At 37.4% G+C, this 24,694-nt stretch overlaps 1 protein-coding gene across 6 annotated transcripts in view; it reads left to right on the top strand.

The window, feature by feature from the left end:
* Positions 1-24,694, top strand: part of SPIDR (scaffold protein involved in DNA repair) — a 780,587-nt gene that overhangs the window by 109,687 nt on the left and 646,206 nt on the right. For 3 of the 6 annotated variants that reach the window (XR_007513227.1, XM_049853503.1, XM_049853505.1), the window contains exon 4: positions 10,449-10,628. The exons of 2 other annotated variants lie outside the window; for them this stretch is intronic. Coding sequence is in view for 3 of the 4 variants with exons in the window: in XM_049853503.1 (XP_049709460.1) it covers positions 10,449-10,628 (180 nt within the window). In the remaining variant the exon portion in view is untranslated. Of the gene's footprint in view, positions 1-10,448; positions 10,629-24,694 lie in introns of those variants that run through there. One more of the 6 variants, XM_049853506.1, reaches the window with a different exon arrangement.

Below are 24,694 nucleotides of genomic sequence, written 5' to 3' on the forward strand. Positions count from 1 at the left end.
AAACCATGGTCTCCAGACCCCTGCCCCTGTTACTCTGTCCCTCGAAGTATTGGGTTGTGTTCAGGAAACTTCTTAGCTTTTGGTTTAATCCAGTTGTGCTGACTTCCCCTGTATTGTCTGTTGTCCTTCACTTCACCTAAGATAATTCTTGTGTACTATCCAGTTAGTGATTTCTCCTCTCCCTCCCTTCCCACCCTCGTAACCATCAAAAATATTTTCTTCTGTGTTTAAACCTTTCACATCTCTGTAAGAGATATTGGCCTATCGTTTTCTTTTCTTATGGTGTCTTCATCTAGTGTTGGTATTATGATTATGTTTAATTCGTAGAATGAATTAGGGAGTATTCCTTCATTTTTTTTTTTATCCCTTGTGGAAGAGTTTAAACAGCAGTGGTGTCAGTTCTTCTCTAAATGTGTGGTAAAATTCTTCAGTGAAATTTGGCCCAGGCCTTTTTGCGGGGGGGAGTTTGTCGATCCCTGAATCGTTCTCTTCACTTTTATGGGTCTGTTCAGTCTTTATTTCCCCTTGAGTCAGCTTAGATAGGTTGTGTGCTTTTAAGAATTTGACTATTGCATCTAGGTTATCGAGTTTTTGCTGTACCGTTGTTCATAACATTCTGTCATAATTCTATTTATTTACTTTAGGTTCTTTGTAATGTCTCCTCTTTCATTTCGTAATTTGTTGATTTAAATCTTTTTTCTTTCATTGTTAGTCTAGCTAAAGTTTTGTCAATTTTAGTAACCTTTTAAAGAGACAACTTCCGGTTTTGTTGATTCTCTGTATTGTTTTTCTCCTTTTGGTATTATTTATGTCTTCACTGACCTTTGTTATTTTCTTTATCCTGGTAGGTGTAGTCTCAGTTTGGTTTTCTCTTTCGAGTTCCTTATGTTGTAGAGTTGGATTGTTGATTTGAGATCTATCTTTTCTTATGTAGGCATTTATTACTAAGAGTTTTCCTCTGAAGTACTGCCTTTGCTGCATGGCATATGTTTTGTTATGTTGTCCTTTCATTTTCATTTGATTACAATTAACAAATAGTATTTATAAAAAAAATTTTTTTTTATTTATAACATACCATAGTAAATTTGTACCAACTTCACTTCATTTACATACAAGAAATTCTGTACATAAATCATTACTTCTGCCCCATTTTGTTAACATAACTATGTCTTTGTATTTCATGTGCCCTGTAGTAACATTTTACCCTTGCTTTTTTTTTTTTTGTACATTTGTCATTAAAAAGCATGAAGGACAAAACAGAATTATCAAGCATGAATACCTTGTTAGTAGCCCTTATACTTCTGGTTATCTGCTCAGCTGCTAAATGAAAGGCTGACAGTTCGAACATACTATCTCCTCCGCGGGAGAAAGATGTGGCAGTTTGCTTCTGTAAAGATTTACAGCCGTGGAAACCCTATGGCAGTTCTACCCTGTCCACTATGAATTGCAATTGACTTGATGGCAATGCATTTGGTTTTGGTTTTATATTTGTTCACACAATTCCTTTCATTAGGGATCTTTCTTTTTTATGTTTGGCATTGAATTCTTTCTAATGTCTTTCTGTCTGCAGAACTCCCATTAGTATTTTTTGTAGGCCGGTTTTGAGGATATGAACTCTGAGCTTCTGTTTATCTGGGAATGATTTAATTTCACCCTCATTCTTGAAGGACAGTCTCCCTGGGTATAGTATTCTTGGTTGTCAGGTTTTTTACTTCACCACTTTAAATATATTGTGCAGTGCCTTCTTAATGAATAATGTTCCTGAGGAGAAATCGTTACTTAATGTTATTGGGTATCCTTTATATGTGACTGTTTGTTTCTGACTCATTTTTTTCAAGTTTCTTTCTTATCCTTATTTTTCAGATAGGTCTCTTTGGGTTTATTCTGCTTGGAGTTCTTTGATCTTCTTGGATTTGTAGATTCATATCCTTCATCAGATTGGGACAATTTTCTGTCAATATTTCTTCAAGTATTTTTTGTTTCTATTTCTCTCTCTCATTTCCTTATGGAATTCCTGTGATGCATATATTCTCTTGACTTTCTATAACTTTATTATCGTGTGCTTAATTTTTTTTTTTAACATTATTGAGCATCTGTTCTTGTTTGTCTTCAGCCTCTGTAGCTTTGACAATCTTACTTCTAAGTTGCTGATTCTTTCTTCTTCCTGATTAAATCTGTTTTGAATTCTTTCATCGCGTTTCTGATTTCAAGTGTTCTCTTTTTCAGTTGCAGTATTTCATTTGGTTTCTTTTTAGATTTTCATTTTGTTTATATATTGTTTTCATTATTTCTTTTAGATCTTTTTGCTTTTCCTTACCACCTTAATTATGTTTAACCTTGTTTGTATTATTTTCTTTCATTCTGTCCATTATTTGGTCTTCCATAGATGCGCCTTTACTCACTTTGTTATGTTCATTTGGACAGGCCATCATCTCTCTTTTCTTTGTATGTCTTTTTGTATTTTGGGGGGGACGTAGGAACTTTTGAGGGTGTTAACTTCCTCATTTTTCCCCAGTATTTGGTGTTTTTGGTTACACTACTTTTTGAAAAAATTTTTACATGGGCAGAGCCTTTGCTTACTGGTTCCTCTCTCTCTCTGTGATATCACCCCCCCTTCCCTGCTTTAATAAGGATTCAGAAGTTCCAGATCTTCATTTTCAACTTTAAGTGTTTCACAGACACATCAGAGAACATGTTGTTGTCAATCTCTTTATCAGTGGGCCCCACTGTTCAGGTGGTGTATCGTGTACTATGCAGCCTTTCCTCCAGGGAGAGAGTCCTGTCTCTCTTGTAATTACTCCCTACCCTTCTGTTTCTGCAACTGCATTTTTAGTCAGAAAACCAACACCAAAGAGGCCCCTTGGGGGGTATGTATTGCCTTCCAGTTTTGCACAAGGCTTTCTGCCATGTTGTGTGGGGTTGCTTAAATCTGACTTGGCTTTCAGGGGATGCACAGGCAGACTTTCCTCCATATTAGTAGGAGAAGGGCTGGCATATCCCAGAAAGACCCCTGAGAGATCAGTGTTCTTGGTTTCAAGGTCCCAGTGGCCCTGTGGTTGTTAGGGGAGAATTCTCCACTGAGGTAACACACCTCCTGGCCCCACTGTAGGAACCTTCCTGTAGGTGTTTGTATCAGTCAATCAGCCAACAAGTACTGGGTTGGGAAGGGGTTGTCAGGCTTTGAAAGAATGCCTAGGGAGGTCTGCTTTGTTGCTATCAGAGCTCCTTCTGCCATTACTCATAGTATTTTGACTGTGAGTGTAGCCTTCATTAAGGATGTTTTTCTAGCACCCAGCAGCCTCAGTCAGTAGTACTCAACATTGACAGGAGGTAGGAGTAGACCTGAATTGATCCCCAGGTAGGTCTGTCCTCTTGGTTTCAGAGGCCTGAGCTATAGGGTCACATGCTGTCAAGTATTGTGATGACTATGGGAACAGACTCCACCGCAGGACACCTTTTGTTGCCATTCGCAGCAACCTGGCAGCCAACCTTGATCAGGTAGGGAAGGGGCTGTAATGCTCTGATTGTACCTCTAGGGGAGATTTGCTTTGTAACTATCACGTACTCCCTGGTAGATTGTTGGCTGTGAGTGCAGCCCCCACTCAAGACTCTTTTGTCCTGGCACATAACAGCCTCAGTTAGTATTCCTCAGCACCAATTGGAATGAGGGACAGACAGACCCGAAATGGACCCCCAGGTGGTCTGTACTGTTGGTTTTGGGGGCTTGAACTATGGGTTGTGCAGGGAGGCAGGTATAATGCTGCCTACTGGAGCAGACTGCACTGCAGAGGTTTTATGTATCAGTTCTCAGAAACATGGCAACCAACAGACACATGGTAGGAGAGGGGTTGTCACACTTTAATTAGATCCCATGAGGTTTGCCTTGTTACTCTCAGAGCTGCCTGGTACATTGCTGGTTGTGAGTATAGGCTTTACTCAAAGACACCTGCTTTCTAGCACACTGCAGCCTCAGTCTGAAGTTCTCAGTGCTGACCGGATGTGGAGGCAGACTGACTCAATTTGACCTCCAGGGAGTTCTGTTCTGCTAATTTCATAGGACTGAGCTATAGGTTCACAGGGAGGCAGGTAGAGTGCTGACTATGGGTGCAGACTACACTGCATTGTGCCTTCTTTAGCAATTCCTAGCAGTCTTATAGCTGACTGTAACTGAGCGGAGGTGAGGCTGTCACTTTTCAAATGGACACCTAGGTCAGTCTGCCATTTTGCTATCAGAGCTCCCTGCCTTCCCCCATCCTGGTATATTGGCTGTGGGTATATACTTCACTCAGCATGCCTTCTTGTTGGTCACAGCTACCTCAGTCAGCAATCCTCAGTGCTGACTTTGTTTTTTTATGTTTCTGTGGAGGAGTGGTACCATGGATCTGTTTACTTTGCTACCTTGCTTCATTGTCTCCGTCTTGAGTGTGGTGTGTCACTTTTCTTTGAATGGTGTTGGTGGGGCCCAGCGGGGACGTGAACTTACATACCTAGCTGGCCTTGCAGTACACTTCAACAGAGGTACTACCTGGGGGGGGGAGGGGGGAAGAAGACTAGATAGGATCCATAGGGTCATCACATACTATCCCATGTGACCAGGGTAGAATAGAAAACCATTTGTTTTTGAAGAACCGGAAAAATTACAAGAGGAATGAAATTGGATGATCAGTAGATGCCAATGCCAAGATAAATTAGATTTTGAATTATTTGACAAGGAGTTTAAGCAGTCATCATAAAAACGCTTTAACAAGTGTGTATGGATTATCTTGAACAAATGAAATATTTTAAAATCTCAGTAAGCATATACATGTTATTATATACACGTTATTAAAAACAACCAAATGAAAATTACTGAACAGAAATATGCTAACCAAGGTAAAAACTAATTGGATGGACTCAATAGAAAAAATAGTCTGGGGGCAAACAACAACAACAGAAACAGTGTTAGGGATCTGTGGGACAACAAAATGCTAAGATCTATACCATTTGTGTTCTTGAAGGAAGGGAAGAAGAGGGCAGGACTAAAAGAGTATTGAAACAAATAATGATTTTAACTCATCCAAGTTGGCAAAAGACCTATAGAGTCAAGTAGCAGTTGGAGAGAGAAGATATATTGTTTATAGGAGAATGCCAATTTGAATGACATCAAATTTCTCCTTTGAAACCATGGGTGGCGGAAGGACATAGCACAACATTTTTCAAGTACAGAAGGAAAAGAGTTGTCAAGTGATAATTCTATATACAACACAAATATTTTTTAGTAATTAAGGCAAAATAAAGACATTTTTGTGGAAATTAAGGGACTGTTTTGTTAGGAAACCTAGCCTTAAAGAATGGCTAAACAAAGTTCTCTAAGAGGGAAGGAAATGTTAGTGTAGTGCTATGAGGGAAATTTCTGCCACTAAATGCTTTTTGTGTATTTATGCAAATAATGCATGTGTTATATGATTTTTTGGCCAACTTCACCCTCCCCCTGTGAGGTACTTTTTTTCTTTTTTTTTACAGCAATATGTAAAAAAAGTAGCGTAATGTTCCTACGAAAATACTTCACAGGGGGAAGGAGCAGTTGGCAAAATATATATATATATATATATCATGTGTGTTATTTACATAAAAATACCGTGTATTAAAAATGGGAAAGGTCTCAATTTATAATCTGAACTCTTACCTCAGGAACTAGAAAAAAGTCAAAATAAACCCAAAACAAGCAGAAAGAAAGAAATAATAAAGAGCTGAATCCAATGAAGTTGAAAATAGAAAAATGAGAAAATCAGTGAAATCAAAAGCTTGTTTATTTAAAAAGAATACAACTAATAAACTATCATGATTGATGAGAAAAAGAGAGGAGGCACAAATCACCAATATCAGGAATAAAAAGGTTTACTGATTCTGTAGTTATTAAAAGAATAAAAATGAGCAAGTATGAGTAACTTCATGCTTTTAAACTTGTCAACTTGGGAAAATGGGGCTAACTTTTAAAAAAAAACCACAGCTACCAAAACTCAAAAAGATGAAATAGAGAACCTGAATAGCTCTACAACTGTTAAAGAAATTTAATTAGAAACTAAAAAGCTTTTGAAAAAATTTCCAGTCCCAGATGCTCTGTCATTGTAGAATTCATCCAGGCTTTCAAAGTATTAAAATAAATTTTATACAATTTCTTCCAGAAAATGGAAGAGGAGAGAATAGTTCCCAACTCACTTTATAAGGCTAGTAGTACCTCGATACCAGTACAAATAAAACTACAGACCAATGTCTCTCATGAATTTAAACATAAAAATCCTCCACAAAATATTAGTAAAATGAATCCAACAATGCTAAGAAAAATTATACACATGACCAAGTAGGAGTTATTACAGCTTTGCAAGACTGATTCAATGTTAAAAAATCAATCAGTGTAATTCGCCATATTAACAGAATAAAAAGAAATATCATATGGTCATTAATTGATGTAGAAAAAACACTTGATAAAATCCAACACTCATTCATGATAAAAACTCTTATTAGCAATCTAAAAATAGGAGTAAACTGCCCCAATTTGATAAAGAGTACCTACAAAAAAAAAAAAAAAAGCCCTGGTCAAGCAATGGCTAAGTGTTCCGTGGGAGAAAAGGCCTGATGATCTGTTCCTGCAAAGATTAACCAAAAACAAAATAAAACAAACAAAAACCCACAACCATTGCCTTAGAGTTGATTCTGTCTCATAGTGACCCTACAGTATAGAGTAGAATTGCCCCATAGGTTGTCCAAGGAACAGCTGGTGGATTTGAACTGCCAACCTTTTAGTTAGCAACTGAGCTCCTGATGGGGCATTTCTACTCTATCATACGTGGCCACTATGAGTCGGAATCAACTCGATGGCACACAACAACACCTACAAAAAACGTGCAGCTAATATCATACCTAATGCAGAAAGAATGAATGCTTTCTCCCTAAGTCTGGCAACAAGGCAAGAATGTGTGCTGTCAGGATTCTTATTAAGCATAGCATTGAAAGCTGTTGTCTTTGCAATAAGGGAAGAAAAAGAGATAAAAAGCATATTTAAAAGAAGAAATAATACTTCTGTTTGCAGATGACCTGATGGTCTATATAGAAAATCTAAGGAATCCTAGAAGTAATCTGTGAATTTTGAGAGGTTTCAGGTTATAAATAAGATCAACACTAAAAAATCAATTGCATTTCTAATTAATAACAATGAACACGTGGAAAACAGAAGTTAAAAGTGCCACACAATTTATAACCACTCAAAGGAAATGAAAAACAAAAAAAACCAAACCCATTGCCTTTGAGTCGATTCCGACTCCTAGCGACCCTATAGGACAGAGTAGAACTGCCCCATAGAGTTTCCAAGGAGCGACTGGTGGATTCAAACTGCTGACCTCTTGGTTAGCAGCTGTGGCACTTAACCACTATGCCACCAGGGTTTCCAAAGGAAATGAAACAATTTGTTATAAACTTAACCAAGACATACATGATCTATATGCTGAAAATTACAAAATGTTGATGAAAGAATCCAAGGAAGGCTTAAATAAGTGGAAAGTTATACCATGTTCATGAACTGGAAGATTTAATATAATAAAGGTGTCAGTTCTCTCCAAATTGATCTACAGGTTTAATGCAGTTCCCATGAAAACCTCAGCAAGGTGTTTTTAGGCATAGAACAAATTTGTTCTAAAATTTCTGTGGAGATGCACAGGCCCTAGAACAGCTAAAAAATCCTGACAAGAATAATGTGAGGGGGAGGAATCACATTACCTGACATTAAGGCTTACTATATAGCTGTGGAGTCCAGCCATTAAAACCTGTTGTCATCGAGTCGATTCCGACTCATAGCGACCCTATAGGACAGAGTAGAACTGCTCCATAGGGTTTCCAAGGAGCACCTGGTGGATTTGAACTGCCGACCTTTTGGTTAGCAGCCGTAGCTCTTAACCACTACGCCACCAGGGTTTCCTGGAGTCCCTGGGAGGTGCAAATGAGCAACATGCTTGGCTGCTAACCAAAAGATTTGGAGGTTCCAGTTCACCCTGAGGTGTTGTAGAAGAAAGGCTTGGCTGTCTACCGAAAAATAATTCATTGTAAGCCATGTGAAACACAGTTTAACTCTGACACACATGGGGTTGCTATGTGTCAGAGACTGACTCAGCAGGAACTGGTGATGGTGGACTTAGGTGTATCAGTCAAGACAGTGTGCTATTGACAGAGGGGTAGACACATTGATAATGGACAGAATAGAGTAACCAGAAATAACAGAACCAGTTGCTGTCAAGTCAGTCTCCAACAGATGGTGACCCCATGTGCGCGAGAATAGAACTGTGCTCCGTAGGGTTTTCAGTGGCCGGTTTTTCAGAAACAGATTACCAGAACTTTCTTTCAATGCACCTCTGGCTGAAGTAGAACCACCAACCCTATTCAGGTAACAGCTGAGCGCGTTAACCATTTGCATCATTCAGGAACTCCACCCAGAAATATAAAATAGCCCATGTGACTTTTAACAGAGGTGCAAAATGAAGTCAGTGTAGTAAGAATAGCCTTTTCAACAAACATTGCTAGGGCAATTTGATATCCATTGGCAAAACAAACTTGAATCTCAGAATTTATTTATAAAAAACTCAGAATGGATCACAGATTTAAATATAAAATGTAGAACTATAAAACTTCCAGGGGGGAAAAAAGATAATCCTCAGGATCTAGAATAGGAATGACACCAAAAGCAAGATCTATAAAAGGAATAATTGCTAAATTTGACCCCATCAGAATTAAAAACTTGCTTTACAAAAGACCTTGTCAAGAGGATGAAAAGCAAAGGTGAAGACTGGGAGAAAATATTTGCAAATCACATTTTCGACAAAAGACTAGTATTGAGAATACATAAAGAACTTTGCCAAACTCAGTAGTAAAATAAACAACCCAGTTAGATAATCAGCAAAAGACATGAGACATTTCATCGAAGAAGATATACTTGTGGAAATGCAAATTTAAATGATAATGAGGTATCACTACACACCTATCTAGAAAAAAAAACTTTTTTTTTTTTTTCAGTATGGCCAAAATAAAACATTGGTAAGATCAAATGGTGGCAAGAGCAGAAAGCTTAGACCACTCATAGGTTGCTGGTAGGACCGTAAAATTGTACAGCCACTTTGGAAAATAATTTGACAGTTTCTTATGAGACTTACCATGCAATTACAGGACAAGTCAGCAATTGCACGCTTGGGCATTTGTCTCAGAGAAATGAAAATTATGTTCACATAAAACCCTGTACGTGGATGTTCATAGCCGTTTTATTCGCAATAGCTTCAAACTGGAAATAACACAGGCACCCTTCTGTAGGTGAATGATCAAACAAACTGTGGTACATCCATACTATGGAATACTTCTCAGTAATGAGAAGAAACTAACTTTTTTATACACAACAACTTGGAAAATATGCTGAGTGGTAAAAACCAGTCTCAAAAGTTTACATAGTATGGTTTAATTTATATAAGACTCTTGAAGTGGCAAAATTACAGAAATACAAAATTATAGTGGATGCCAGGATTGAAGAATGGTGGTGGGGAGTAGTGTGATATTCAAAGGCAACACAAAGTATACTGTATTTTTGCACAAATAACATGTGCCTTCTGTGTTTGCCAACCACTCCCTCCTTCTGGTAAAGTATTTTTGTAAGTGTGCTATGCTAAATTTTTTCCACAGCATCATATTAAAAAAAATTGGCATGGTGTAACTTCTGAACATACCTCGTGGGGGAAGGGAGCGGTTGGCAAACAAACGTAGAAGGTGTGCATTATTGTGTAAAATTACTTGTGATGATGGAACTGTTCTGTATCTTGACTGTAACTGTGCCAACACTGTAGTTGTGATGTTATACTATAATTCTTAAAGATGTTACTGTTAAAGGAAACTGGGTAATGCGTATCCAGGATTTCTTTGTATTCATGTTTATAACTGTATTTGCAGCTACTATTTTCTCAAAATAGAAAGTTTAATTAAGCAAAAAAGTTTGCTCTTAAGTGTTTTTAGCATACTACTGCTACCAGAGCTCCCAGTCTGGTAAAGTGCAGGAAATATATTATTTGGAAATGATTGGTTTTGTGATTTTTTTTTTGTTGTTTTGTCTGTGTTTTTTCCTGATTTCATCAAATACTCTAGAAATTTTTAGTTGTTATTTCACATTTATTTTTTAGTTTTCTTTTGTGCTCCAGTTTGTTTTCTTCTCCTTTTAACTTATCTGAACCAATTCTAATTCTTTTTTTCCTTGTGGTTTGGCTTTAATTCAAAGAATCTTAGGTTTTACATAGAACTTTAGAGAGATTTGATGTAAGACATTACTTCTGCTATCAGAGTTCTGTGTATTTGTGACACTAGCCAAGTAATACGGATAAAATCTCATTCTGAAAAATAATCAGTTAAGGTAGGCAGTATTTTTATATATTCTTTTTCTTTAATAGAAAATTTCACATCTGATAGTGCAAATGGACCTGCAGAGATAACACGTTGTTCCAGTGGAAGTAATCTGTCAGATGAAGAGAAGACAATTTCTAAATCGGCGAATGATCACGGACATGGTTCTGGAATCAACAGGTTTTGCAGCAGAAAAACTGTAGGTCAAGAAGATGGGGCTAGTGAAGGTAAATTGATAATTTTTAAGAAATCCAGTTATGTATTGAGTTCAATATTGGGAAAAAATATTCTTACTATAGGTATTATTGTGGGTATTTTCTATTTTGATCTTACTGAGTACTGCCTCTATGCTAAATGCTCTAGAAACGTTTTCTCCTTTACTATTACTTTTTTAAAAATAATTTATTTCATTTTCATTGTGGAGAATTTTTACAGCAGCAAAAATACCAGTTCAATATTTTTACATTTGTAATTCAGTGACATTGATTTTGTTCTTCGAGTTTTGCAGCCAGTTGTTCATGGAGGCATTTAGCTACACGTTTCATTTCCTCCTCCTATACATGATTCCTTTTTTCTCTGTTGCTAAGGTGGACAGAGACTAATTGTTAAATCTTAGATGGCCACTTGAAGATTTTAAGACCCCAGGCACTACACAACGGACTAGGAGATAGAGCAGAAGCACTAAACATGATATGAGGCCAAGAAAGTGCGATGTCCCATGAAACCACTACCCCGACCCTACAAACCAAGGGCTCAAATGCCATGAGATATTTGTACATAAACAACTTTGGCAGCTACTCTTTTAATTTTTTGTTGTTGTGTTATAAATATACCTATCACACAACTTTTGCCAATTCTTTTTATAGGAGTACAACTTATTGACAACCATTACGTTAATCAGCTGTGCAGCCCTACCTTTAATCAATGGGGTTTTCCATCACTATAAACTGAAACTCAGCTCTCCATAAGCGATAACCTCCACTTTCCTCTTCCCTGTCACCCCGGTAACCACTGATAAATTTTGGTCTCTATACATTTTTTTTTTTTTTTTGCTAGTTTTGTGTCTTTCTATAAGTGAGGTCATAGAATATTTGTTGTTTTGTGATTGACTTACGTCATTCAGTATAATGTCTTCAAGCTCCATCCCTATTGTGACTTGTATCAAGGCTTCATTTCTACTACTGGCTGAGTAGTATTCCATTGTATGTATGTACCACCTTTTTTGTTCATCCATTCTTCTGTTGATGGGCATTTAGGTTGTTTCCACCTTTTGGCTATTGTGAATAGTGCTGCAGTGAACATTGGTGTCCAAGTCTCTGTTTGTATCTAGACTTTCAAGTTTGTTTTTTTTCTTGTTATATACCTAGGAATGGAATTGTTGGGTCATATTTTTTATGGTAGTTCTAGAAGCCCTGATGGTGAAGTGTTTAAGAGCTTAGGCTGCTAACGAAAAGGTCGGCAGTTCAAATTCACCAGATGCTCATTGGAAACCCTATGGGGCAGTTCTACTCTGTCCTGTAGGGTTGCTATGAGTCGAAATCGACTCGATGGCACACAGCAGCAACGATAGTTCTATATTTAGTTTTTTGAAGAACCGCCACGCTGTTTTCTACAACGGCTGTACTATTTTGCATTTCTATCAGCAATAGATAAGGGTTCCAGGTTCCCCACATCTTCATCAACATTTGTTATTATTATTTTAGCCATTCCAGTGTGAGTGAAACGGTATCGCTTTGTTATTTTGATTTTCATCTCTCTGATGGCTACTGACATTGAGCATCATTTCATGTGTTTGGTAACCAAGTTGAATGTTCTCTTGGTGAAATGTCTATTCAAGCCCTTGCCCATTTATTTATTGGGTTGTCTTTTTGTTGTTAAGTTGTTTTAAGTTTTATATGTATTTGGTTATTAGATTCTTACCAGATATATGGTTTCTGAAGATATTCTTCTAGTCAGTAGATTATCCTTTTACTCATCAAAGTCTTTTGATGAACACATTTTTAAAATTTTTATGAGGTCTCTTTTGTTTATTTTATATTTTGCTCTTTGTTCTTTTATTGTTATATTAGTTAATCCATTATTAAAAGGTAGGCCCAACAACCTTGCCTCTATGTTTTCTTCTAAGAATTTTATGATTTCAGTTCTCATATTTAGGTCTTTAATCCATTTTGAATTTTTTGTGTGTGTGTGTAATGTGAGGTATGCATTCTGTTTCACTTTTCTGCTTGTGGAAATCCAGTTCTCCCAACACTGTTTATTGAAGAGAGTCTTCTTTCCTTGTTGAATGGACTTAGCACCCTTGTCAAAAATCGGTTGACTATAGATGTGTGGGTTCATTTTGGTACTCTCAGTTTTATTCCATTGTTCTTGTGTCTGTCGTACCATAGCTGTACAATATGTTTTAAAATCAGAAAGTATGAGTCCTCCTACTTAAATCTCTTTCAGCACTGCTTTAACTGTTCGGGGCCTCTTGCCATTCCATGTAAAGTTGAGGATTGGTTTTTCCATTTCTGTGAAGAAGGCTGCTGGAATTTTGATATGGATTGTATTGAATCTCTGGATCACTTTGGGTATTATTGACATCTTAGCAATATTCAGTCTTCCAGTCCTTGAACACTGCACAGGTTTCCCTTTATTTTCGTCTTCAGTCTCTTTCAGTGGTGTTTTATAATTTTCCTTGTATAGTATTTCACACCCGTGGTAAATTTATTTCTTGGTATTTTATTCTCTAAGATGCTAATGTAAATGGATTCGTTTTCCTAATTTCCCTTTCAGATTTCTCATTGTTGGTGTCTAGAAACCCAACTGATTGTTGTGTGTTGACCTTGCATACTGCAGCCTTACTAAATTTCTCTGTTATGTGTAGAAGCATTCTTCTAGACTTTTTGGGATTTTCTACATATAAAATTTTGACATCCATGAATAGAGATAATTTTAGTTCTTCTCTAATCTGGATACCTTTTATTTCATTTTCTTATCTTATTGCTCTGGCTAGGACTTCTAACAGTATTGAATAGAAATGGTGAGAGCAGGCACCCTTGTCTTGTTCTTGATTTTAAGGTGATAGCTCTTGTCTTTCTCCATTAAATATAATATTGGCTGTTTGTTTTTCATATAGCCCCTGAATCATATTGAGGTTTTTTTCCCCCAGTAATCTCCTTGAAGGTTTTCATCCAGAACGGGTGTTGGAGTTTATGAAATGCCCTGTTTGCATCCGTAGAGATGTTCCGGTGGTTTTTTTCCTCTGTTCTGTTGCCGTGATATATTATGTGTATTGATTTTGTAATGTTGAACTATCCCTGCATTTCTGGAGTAAATACCAGTTGGTTATGGTGTACGGTTCTCTTAATATGCTGTTGAATTCTGTTTGCTAGTATTTTGTTGAGAATTTTTATACCTATATTTATAAGGGATATTGGCCTGTAGTTTTTTTTTCTTGTGGTGTCTTTATCTTGTTTTGGTACCAGGTTTATGTTTGTTAGAATAAATTAGGGTGTAGCCCTTCCTTTAGCTTTTGGATGAGTTTAAGCAGGATTAATGTCAGTTCTTCTCCAAATATTTGGTAAAATTCCTCACTGAAGCTATCTAGTCCAGGACTTTTTTTTTTTTAAATCACTAATTCAATCTTGTCACTCTTTATGGGTTTGTTGAGATTTTCTATTTCCTCTTGAGTCAGTTTGGATAGCATTTGTGCTTCTAAGAATTTGTCTGCTTCATCTAGGTTATCCAGTTTGTTTACGCACAGTTGTTCATAATATTCTGTCACAATCGTCTTTATTTCTATCGGGTCAATTGTAATGTCTCCTCTTTCATTTCTTATTTTGGTTATTTACATTTTTTCTCTTTGCAGTCTGTCTAGCTGAAGGTTTATTTTATTGATCTTTTCAAATAACCAATTTCTGGTTTTAGTGATCTCTGTTGTTATTCTGATTTTTATGTCTACTTTGATCTTTCTTATTTCCTTTCTTCTGGTATGTTTAGGCTTAGTTTGCTCTTCTCTTTCTAGTTCCTCAAGTTTTAGAGATAGGCTGTTGATTTGAGATCTGTCGTCTTTTTTTATGCAGGATTTCATTGCTGTAAGTTTCCCTCTGAGTACTGTCTTTGCTATAGCGCATATGTTTTGGTATGTTGTGCTTTCCTTTTCATTTGGTTGTAAAAAATTTGTGATCTGTTTTAATCTCCTTCTTGACCCATTGGTAGTTTAACAGAGTGTTGTTAATCTATGTATGTTTGTGTATTTCTCAGGTTTTTTTTTTTATAGTTGTTATTGATTTCTAGCTTCACTCCATTGTGGTCAAAGAAAAAACTTTGTTTTATTTCAATCTTTTGAGATTTGTCTAGACTAGCTTTTTGACCCAACGTGTGGTCTATCCTGGAGAATGATCTGTGTGCACTAGAATGTATGTTGTTCTGTTGTTGGGTTTCCTATGTATGTCTTTTAAATACAGTTGGTTTATAGTGTCATTCAAGTCCTCTGTTTCCTTGTCGTTCTCTCCAGTATTGAAAGTGGTATATTGAAGTCTCCAACTGGTTTTATAGTCCTGTTTCTTGCTTCACTTCTGTCAGTGTTTGCATTATATATATAGGTGCTCCTGTGTCGGGTGCATATATGTTTACGATTGTTAAATCTTCATGAATTAACCTTCTTATCATTTTGTGAGGCCTATTTTTACTTCTTTGATCAGATTTTATCTTAAAGTCTACTTTGTTTGACATTGAGATTGCCACCCCCACCTCTCTTTTGGTAGTTGTTTGCATGGAATATTTTTTTCAATCATTTCACTTTCAAGCTATTTGTGTCCTTGGGTCTAAGGTGTGTCTCTTTAAAGAGGCTATGGTTGAATCATGTTTCCTTTCTATTTGCCACTATCTGTGCTTTGATTGCCACAATTATTCCATTTTACATTCACTGTAATTACTGATAAAAAGTGACTTATGTTATTTTGTTATTTGGTTTTTGCATGTCTTAAGACGTCTTTGTATTTTTCCTTTATTCCTGTCTGCTTTTATATTTTGTTGGTTTATTTTCGTGAACTATTTTGGTTTCCTTTTTTGTTTGTTTGTTTTTGGTATATTCTTAGTGGTACCATCAACATTATGTTTAACAGCTTGTATTTATAACATGTTAGGGTAAGTTGGTAGCAGCTTAACTTTAGTGACATCTAAGAAATTCTATATCTATATTGTTCCTCCCCACTCCCATGTTTTGTTATCATTAATTGTGTCTTTATATTTCGTGTGCCCTGTGACGTAATTTTGTCCTTGCTTTTTATACATTTGTCATTAAAAAGCATGAAGGACAAAACAGAAATATCAATCATGAATACCTTATTACTAGCCCATACACTTGTCCATGAAATTCCCTTTACTAGGGATCTGTGTTTTTATGTATGGCTTTGAATTACTTTCTAGTGTATTTTCCCTTCCATCTGCAGAACACCTATTAGTATTTTTTCTAGGGCCAATCAGGTGGATATGAACTCTCTCAGCTTCTGTTTGTCTGGGAATGTTTTAATTTCAACCTCATTCTTGGAGGAGAGTTTTGCTTGGTATAGTATTCTTGGCTGGCAGTTTTTTTTTTTTTTTCTTTCTTTCAGCACTTTAAATATATCATTCTATTGCCTTCTGGCCTCCAGTGTTTGTCAAGAGAAATTGGCACTTAAACTTATTGAGAATTCTTTGTATGTGACTTTTTGTTTCTCTCCCACTGATTTCAGGGTTCTCTTTTTATTCTTACTTTTTGAGAGCCTGACTATGAACTGTCTGAGTGTACCTCTCTTTTGGCTTATCCTGCCTGTAGTTTTTCGGGCTTCTTGGTTTTGTAGATTCATGTCATTCATCATATTGGGGAAACTTTGTTACTATTTCTTCACCTGTTCTTTCCGTCCCTTTCTCTCTCTCAGCTCTTTCTTTAATTTGCATGATGTATGGGTTAGGTGTCTTGATGTTGTCCCATAATTGCATTAAAGTGTGCTTATTTTTTTTTTATCCTTCTCAAGCTTCAGTTTTTGTTGCTTTCAGCCTCTGTAGGTGGGTAGAGTCTTTGCCCATTGCTTAATGCTTCTTCATCTTTGTGATAGCTCCTTCTCTTTTCCTGATTTACCCTTAGAAATGCCTGCCTCCTTGCTACCAGAGCTCCCTCTTTCCCTATAGTACGTTGGCTCTGGATGTAGCCTCTTGAAGATGCCTGCTTCCTAGCACACTGCAGCCTCAGTCATCAGTTTTCAGCACTGACTGGAGAAAATCGCAGCAGCCTTGCAACTGTCAGTGACCAGATAGGGTAGGTGCTGGCATGCTCTGTACGGACTCCAATGGTCATCAGCCTTATTTATTTTAGAGCAGAAGCTAAGGTCATGTCCCTTTGTACAGGGAAGAGTTGTGGTGGTGAGGGGAGCAGGGTCTTTTGATAGGGTTGCTTTAGCAGTTCACAGTAGCTGGCAGCCCATGTGGTGGGGGGGAGGGGCAAGGATGGTGGTAGAAGCAATTGTCTACCATATATCACTCATTGTTGATTATTTGATTCTTGCCTGTCCTCAGTTACCTGCAGCTGTCCTCTGCTGCTCAATACAGAGTCCTTCAAGGCCAAGCTCCATTTCCTTTTGCATTTCTTGTTGTATTTGTAGGGTAGGGTTGGAACAATGGTCTGTTTATGCTTCATCTCCCAGAATCTCTTATTTAATATTTTTTATAACAACTCTGATAGGTCATACTGGTATTATTCTTGTAACTAACAACTTAAGCTTGTATGTGTTAGAATTGTTTTGGAAATCCATTAGTCTCTTTGACTCCAATGCCAGTTCTCTCAACCACTACGTGATGCTACACTTATATTGTCTCCTTCGTAACCTCTTTTTTATTGAATAAATACTATGACATCCAGTGTGTTGTAGAAATAAAATTAACAGTTTACTTTTTGTTCTGATGGCATTTTATGTTATCTCATGTTTAGGCAGTTTAAGGGGCTCTGGTGGTACAGTAGTTAAGAGCTCAGCTGCTGACCAAAAGGTTTGCAGTTCAGATCCACCAGTTGCTCCTTGGAAACCCTGTGGGGCAGTTCTGCTCTTGTCTATAGAGTTGCTATGAGTAGGAATCGACTCGTTTTGTTTTAGACACTTAACTGTGTATATATATGTGTTATTTTCTTTGCTAGCTAGTTTATGCTGTGAACTAAAAATTTCCCCATTTTGTAGAAGAAAATTGAGACTTAGAGATGCCAGGAGTCATATAAGTGTGCCAGTTGATATTCATAACAAGTTTGTTTAACTTCAAAATTGTGTGCTTTAACAGTTTTGTGGTGGTTACTAAACCTGGCTTTATAACAGAATCCTGATGAGGTTTAAAAACTATATTCCTAAAAAAATCATTTACAATAGCTTCTAAAGGAATGCAATACCTAGGATTAAATTTAACCTAGAAAGTAAAAGACTCAAACACAGAAAACTATAAAGCATTACTGAAAGAAATTAAAGAAGATTGAAATAAGTGGAAAGATACTCTGTTCTCATGGATCCAAAGACTTAAATGTTTAGATGTCAGTACTACACAGCACAATCTGTAGGTTCAACGTAATCCCTATCAAAATTCCAACAACCCTCTTTGGATAATTGGAAATGCCAATCCTCAAATTTATATAGAACTGTAAAAAAAAAAAAAAAATTGGGGACCCAAATACCCAAAGCAATCTTGACAAAGAGGAACAAAGTAGGAGTAGTCACACTTCCTGACTGAAAACATTAAAAAGTATAGTAATTAAAATAGTCTTGTACTGGTACAGTCATAGATATACAGGCCAATGGAATAGAATTGAGAGTCCAGAAATAAGCTTGACATCTGTGGTCAATTGATTTTCAACAAGGGTGCTAAGCCCATCAAATGGGGAAAGAATAGTCTTTTTAATAAATAGTTCTTGGACAACTGAATTTTCTTAAAACAAAACAAAACAAAAACAACCTGGACCCGAACCTCACACCATATGTCAAAACTAATGCAAAATGAACAAGGACCCACATGTAAAAACTCCTAGAAATTAACAACCCAGTCAAAAAAAAAAAGACATGAATTGATATTTCTCCAAAATAAATCAGATGACCAACAAACACATGAAAAGATGCTCAATGTCATTCATCATTAGGGAAATGCAAATCAAAACCGCAATAAAATACCACTTTATATTTATTTTATGGCTAATGGGGCCCTAGTGGTGCAGTGGTTAAAGCAATAGACTGCTAACCGAAAGGTTGACGGTTTGAAACCGCCAGTGGCTCTGCAGGAGAAAGATGTGGCAGTCTGCTTCTGTAGAGGTTTACAGCCTTGGAAACACTGTGGGGTTGCTGTGTGTCAGAATGTACTTGATGGCAGTGGGGGTTTGTTTTATTGGGGGGGGAAGATGGCTAATACAGTACACAACCAGTATTGGTGAGAATGTGGAGAAATTGGAACTCTCTTCCTTTACTGGTGGGATTGGAAATGGTGCGGCTTGATGTGGAAAATAATTTGGCAGTTCCTCAAAAAGTTAAACATATAATAACCATGTGAACCCAAAAATAATTGAAAGGAGAAGCGCAAAGAAATACTTGTACACCAGTGTTCATTGCAGTACTACTCAACAGACAAAAGATTAAAACAGCCTAAATGTCCGTCACTGGATGAATGGATAAAATGTGGTACATAAGTATAATGGAATATTACTCAGCCATAGAGAGAAATGAAGTCCTGAATCATGTTCGAACATGGATGAACATTGAAAATATGCCAAGTGAAATAAGTCAGTCACAAAAGTACAAATATTTTATGATCCTACTTAAATATCTAGAATAAGCAAGGATATAGATAACAAAGTTAAATAGTGGTTGTCATGGGTGGGAGGGACATAAGGAGAGGAAAATGCAGACTCAGTGCTTAGGAGACACTGAGGTTCTGTTAAAGGTAATGGAAAAAGTTTGGAAACCGATGGTAGTGATGGTTGAACTACATAATGCACATAATCAATTGTGATGAAAAAATCTTGAAGTGGAAAATGTTCTTATATGTATATATACAGCTAGATAAGCTTTTAGTCTTGTTAAATTAAAGTCCTTAGGGCCTCGAGACGCAAGATTGGAGTCTACTGGGAAGAACACTGAGCTAACACTGTCAAAATAATTTTTCTTACAAATGTTTTTCTTCCATTTTCTCCGTTTTGAAAATTGCTTATTGACAGACTCAGTAAAATGCACATCTTATAGACTCATCTGTATAATGCAAATCCTGAGTCATATAATAGTAATTGTTTTGCCTGTTGTTGTTAGGTGCCATTGAGTCAGTTCCGACTCATAGTGACCCTATGCACAACAGAACGAAACACTGCCCAGTCCTGTGCCATCTTTACAATTGTTGTTATGCTTGACCTCATTGTTGCAGCCACCATGTCAATCCACCTTATTGAGGGTCTTCCTCTTTTTCGCTAACCCTGTGCTTTGCCAAGCATGATGTCCTTCTGTAGGGAATGATCCCTCCTGACAACACGTCCAAAGTGTGTAAGATGTAGTCTCACCATCCTTGCTTCTAAGGAGCATTCTGGTTGTACTTCTTCTAAGACAGATTTGTTCGTTCTTTTGGCAGTTCATGGTATATTCAATATTCTTTGCCAACAACATAATTCAAAGGCGTCAATTCTTCTTGGGTCTTCCTTATGCATTGTCCAGCTTTGACATGCATATGATGTGATTGAAAATACCATGGCTTGAGTCAGGCACATCTTAGTCTTCAAGGTGACACCTTTGCTCTTCAACACTTTAAAGACATCCTTTGCAGCAGATTTGCCCAACGCAGTGTGTCTTTTGATTTCTTGACTGCTGCTTCCATGGCTGTTGATTGTGGATCCAAGTGAAATGAAATCCTTGACAACTTCAGTCTTTTCTGTTTATCATGATGTTGCTCATTGGTCCAGTTGTGAGGATTTTTGTTTTCTTTATGTTGAGGTGTAAAGGCTGTGGTCTTTGATCTTCATTAGTAAGTGCTTCAAGTCCTCTTCACTTTCAGCAAGTAAGGTTGTGTCATCTGTATAATACAGGTTGTTAATGAGTCTTCCTCCAATCCTGAATGACGCCCCGTTCTTCTTCATATAGTGCAGCTTCTCGGATTATTTGCTTGACATACAGATTGAATAGGTATGGTGAAAGGATAAAACCCTGACACACACCTTTCTGGCTCAAAACCAATCAGTATCCCCTTGTTCTGTTTGAACAACTGCCTCTTGATCTATGTACAAGTTCCTGACGAACACAATTAAGTGTTCTGGAATTCCCATTCTTTGCAATGTAATCCATAATTTATTATGATCCAAACAGTAGAATGCCTTTGCATAGTCAATAAAACACAGGTAAACATCCTTCTGGTATTCTCTGCTTTCAGCCAGGATCCATCTGACATCGGCAATGATACCCCTGGTTCCATGTCCTCTTCTGAATCCGGCCTGAATTTCTGGCAGTTCCTTGTCGATATACGGCTGTAGCTGCTTTTGAATGATCTTCAGCAAAATTTTGTTTGCGTGTGATATTAATGATATTGTTCTGTAATTTCCACATCTGGTTGGATCACCTTTCTTGGGAATAGGCATAAATATGGATCTCTTCCAGTCAGTTGGCCAGGAAGCTGTATTCCATATTTCTTGGCATAGATGAGTGAGCATGTCATGCCCTGCATCTGTTTGTTCAGACATCTCAACTGATACTCCGTCAATTCCTGGAGCCTTGTTTTTCACCAATACCTTCAGAGCAGCTTTGACTTCTTCCTTCAGTACCGTTGGTTCCTGATCATCTGCTGCCTCTTGAAATGGTTGAAGATTGACTAATTCTTTTTGGTATAATGACTCTGTATATTCCTTCCATCTTCTTTTGATGCTTCCTGTGTCGTTTTAATATTTTCCCAATAGAATCCTTCACTCCTGCAACTCGAGGCTTGAATTTTTTTTTCTTCAGCTCTTTCAGCTTGAGAAATCCCAAGTGTGTTCTCCCCTTTTGGTTTTCTATCTCCAGCTCTTTGCACATGTTATTATAATACTTTACTTTGTCTTCTCAAGCTGCCCTTTGAAATCTTCTGTTCAGTTCTTTTACTTCATCATTTCTTCCTTTTGCTTTAGCTGCTCGACGTTCATGAGCAAGTTTCAAAGTCTCCTCTGACATCTATCTTGGTCTTTTCTTTCTTTCCTGTCTTTTCAGTGACCTCTTGGTTTCTCCATGTATGGTGTCCTTGATGTCATTCTACAACCCGTCTGGTCTTCGGTCACTAGTGTTCAGTGCGTCAAATCTATCCTTGAGATGGTCTCTAAATTCAGGTGGCATATACTCAAGATTATATTTTGGCTCTCGTGGATTTGTTCTGATTTTTTTTAGTTTCAGCTTTAACTTGCATATGAGCAATTGATGGTCTGTTCCACAGTCAACCCCTGGCATTGTCAGTTTGACTCTTGTGTGTTCCATTTGGCGAGGCCCATGTGGTTCTTTGGTGAAAGAAGGTATTTGCAATGAAGAAGTCGTTGGTATTGCAAAATTCTATCATTTGATCTGTGGCATTATTTCTGTCACCAAGGTCATGTTTTTGAACTACGGAGCCTTCTTTGTTTCCAACTTTCGCATTCCAGTCACCAGTGATTATCAATGCATCCTGATTGCATGTTTGATCAATTTTAGATTGCAGCACCTGATAAAAAGTTTCTGTTTCTTCATCTTTGGTCTCAGTGGTTGGTGTGTAAATTCGAACAATATTTGTATTAACTGGTGTTCCTTGTAGGCATATGGATATTGTCTTATCACTGACAGCGTTGTATATCAGGATAGGTCTTGAAATGTTCTTTTTGACAATGAATGCCAGAACATTCCTGTTCAAGCTGTCATTCTCAGTGTAGTAGACTATATGGTTATCTGATTCAAAATGGCCAATACCAGTCCATTTCAGCTCACTAATGCCTAAGATATCGATATTTATACATTCTGTTTCCTTTTTTATGATTTCCAATTTTCCTAGATTCGTACTTTAGAATTCCAGGTTCTGATTATTAATGGATGTTTGCAGCTGTCTCTTCTCATTTTGAGTCGTGCTACATCAGCAAATGAAGGTCCCAAAAGCTTTACTCCATCCATGCCATTAAGGTCGACTCTACCTTGAGGAGGCAGTTCTTCCCCAGTCGTATTTTGAGTGCCTTCTAACCTGGCGGGGTGTCATATTCTGGCACTATATCAGACAATGTTCTGCTGCTATTCATACGGTTTTCACTGGCTAATTCTTTTCAGAAGTAGACCGCCAGGTCGTTCTTCCTAGTCTGTCTTAGTCTGGAAGCTGAATCCTGTCCTCTATGGGTGACCCTGCTGATATCTGAATACCGGTGGCATAGCTTCCAGCATCACAGCAACACACAAACCCCCACAGTATAACAAACTGACAGACACATGGGAAATTGTCTTGTCTACTTCATAGAATTGTGATCAAATGAAAGACCTCTTCTTTGTGGTGTATCATTTTTGTACCACTCAGCACATTGCAATGTAAGTGTATTCATCTGTGGGCTTCTCAAGGGCAGAAAAGGTGTTCTGTATTCTCTTCTTTGTTTATTTTGTATTTTAAGACTAAAAGATGGTATGATAGGTCCTGTTGTTAGGTGCCCTTGAGTTGGTTCTAACTCATAGTGATCTTACATACGACAGAACGAAACAACTGCCTGGTCTTGCAGTATGATCACGATCATTACTATGCTTGAGCCCATCGTTGCAGCCATAGTGTCAGTCCATCTCATTGAGTCTTCCTCTTTTTTGCTGACCCTCTACTTTACGAAGCCTGATGTTCTTTTTCAGGAACCGGCCCCTCCTGATAACTTGTCCAAAGTACGTGAGACGAAGTCTCGCCACCCTTGCTTTGAAGGAGCACTCTGGCTGTATTTCTTCCAAGACAGACTTGTTCGTTCTTCTAGCGGTCCATGGTATATTCAATATTCTTCACCAACACCATAATTCAAAGTCATCAGTTATTCTTAGGTTTTTCTTATTCGTTGACCAGCTTGCTTGACATCTTTTCTGTTTAACACTTTAAAGAGGTCTTTTGAAGTAGATTTGCCCAATGCAATACGTCATTTGATTTCTTGAGTGTTGCTTCCATGGCATTGGTTGTGGATCCAACTAAAATGAAATCCTTGACAACTTCAGTCTTTATCCATTTATCATGATGCTGCTTATCTCGGTCTGTGAGGATTTTTGTTTACTTTATGTTGAGGTGTTATCTGTACTGAGGGCTGTGGTCATTGATCTTCTTCAGTAAGTGCTTCAAGTCCTCTTTGCTTTCTGTGAGGTAATGCCATCTGCATATCACAGGTTGTTAATGAGTCTTTCTCTAATCCTGATTCCACATTCTTCTTCATATAATTCCAGCTTCTCGGATTATTTGCTCAGCATACAGAATTGTTTAAGTATGGTGAAAGGATACAACCCTGACACACACCTTTCTTGATTTTTAACCACGCAGTATCCCCTTGTTCTTTCCTAGCGACTGCCTCTTATTCTATGTACAGGTTCTTCCTGAGCACAATTAAGTGTTCTGGAATTCCCATTCTTCACAGCGTTACCCATAATTTGTTATGATCCACATAGTCGAATGCCTTTACATAGTCAATAGAACATAGATAAACATCTTTCTGATATTTTCTTTCTTTCAGCCAATCCATCTGACATCAGCATTGATATCCCTCGTTCTACATCCTGTTCTGAATCCAGCTTGAATTTCTGTTAGTTCCCTGTTGATGTACTACTACTACAACTGTTTCTGAATTATCTTCAGCAGAATTTTGCTTACATATGATATTAATGATATTGTTCGATAATTTCTGCATTCTGTTGGATCACCTTTCTTTGGAATGGGCACAAATGTGGATCTTTTCCAGTTGGCTGGCTAGGTAGCTGTCTTCCAAGTTTCTTGGCATAGACAAGTACGCATCTCCAGCACAGCATCTGTTTGTTGAAACATCTCAGTGGTATTCTGTGAATTCCTGGAGCCTTTTTTTTCACCAATGCCTTCAGCATAGTTTGGACTTCATCCTTCAATACCATCGGTTCTTTATCACATGCTAACTCCTGAAATGGTTGGACATCGACCATTGTTTTGGTCCAGTAGCTCTGTGTATACCTTTCATCTTCTTTTGATGTTTCCTACATTGTTTAGTATTACAACTCAAGGCTTGAATTTCTTCTTCTTTTTTTTTTTTTTCCAGCTTGAGAAATGCCGAACATGTTCTTCCCTTTTGGATTTCTAACTCCAGGTTTTTGCATAT

This window comes from Elephas maximus, chromosome 15 (genome assembly GCF_024166365.1).
Source record: "Elephas maximus indicus isolate mEleMax1 chromosome 15, mEleMax1 primary haplotype, whole genome shotgun sequence".
Classification (NCBI taxonomy): domain Eukaryota; kingdom Metazoa; phylum Chordata; class Mammalia; order Proboscidea; family Elephantidae; genus Elephas; species Elephas maximus.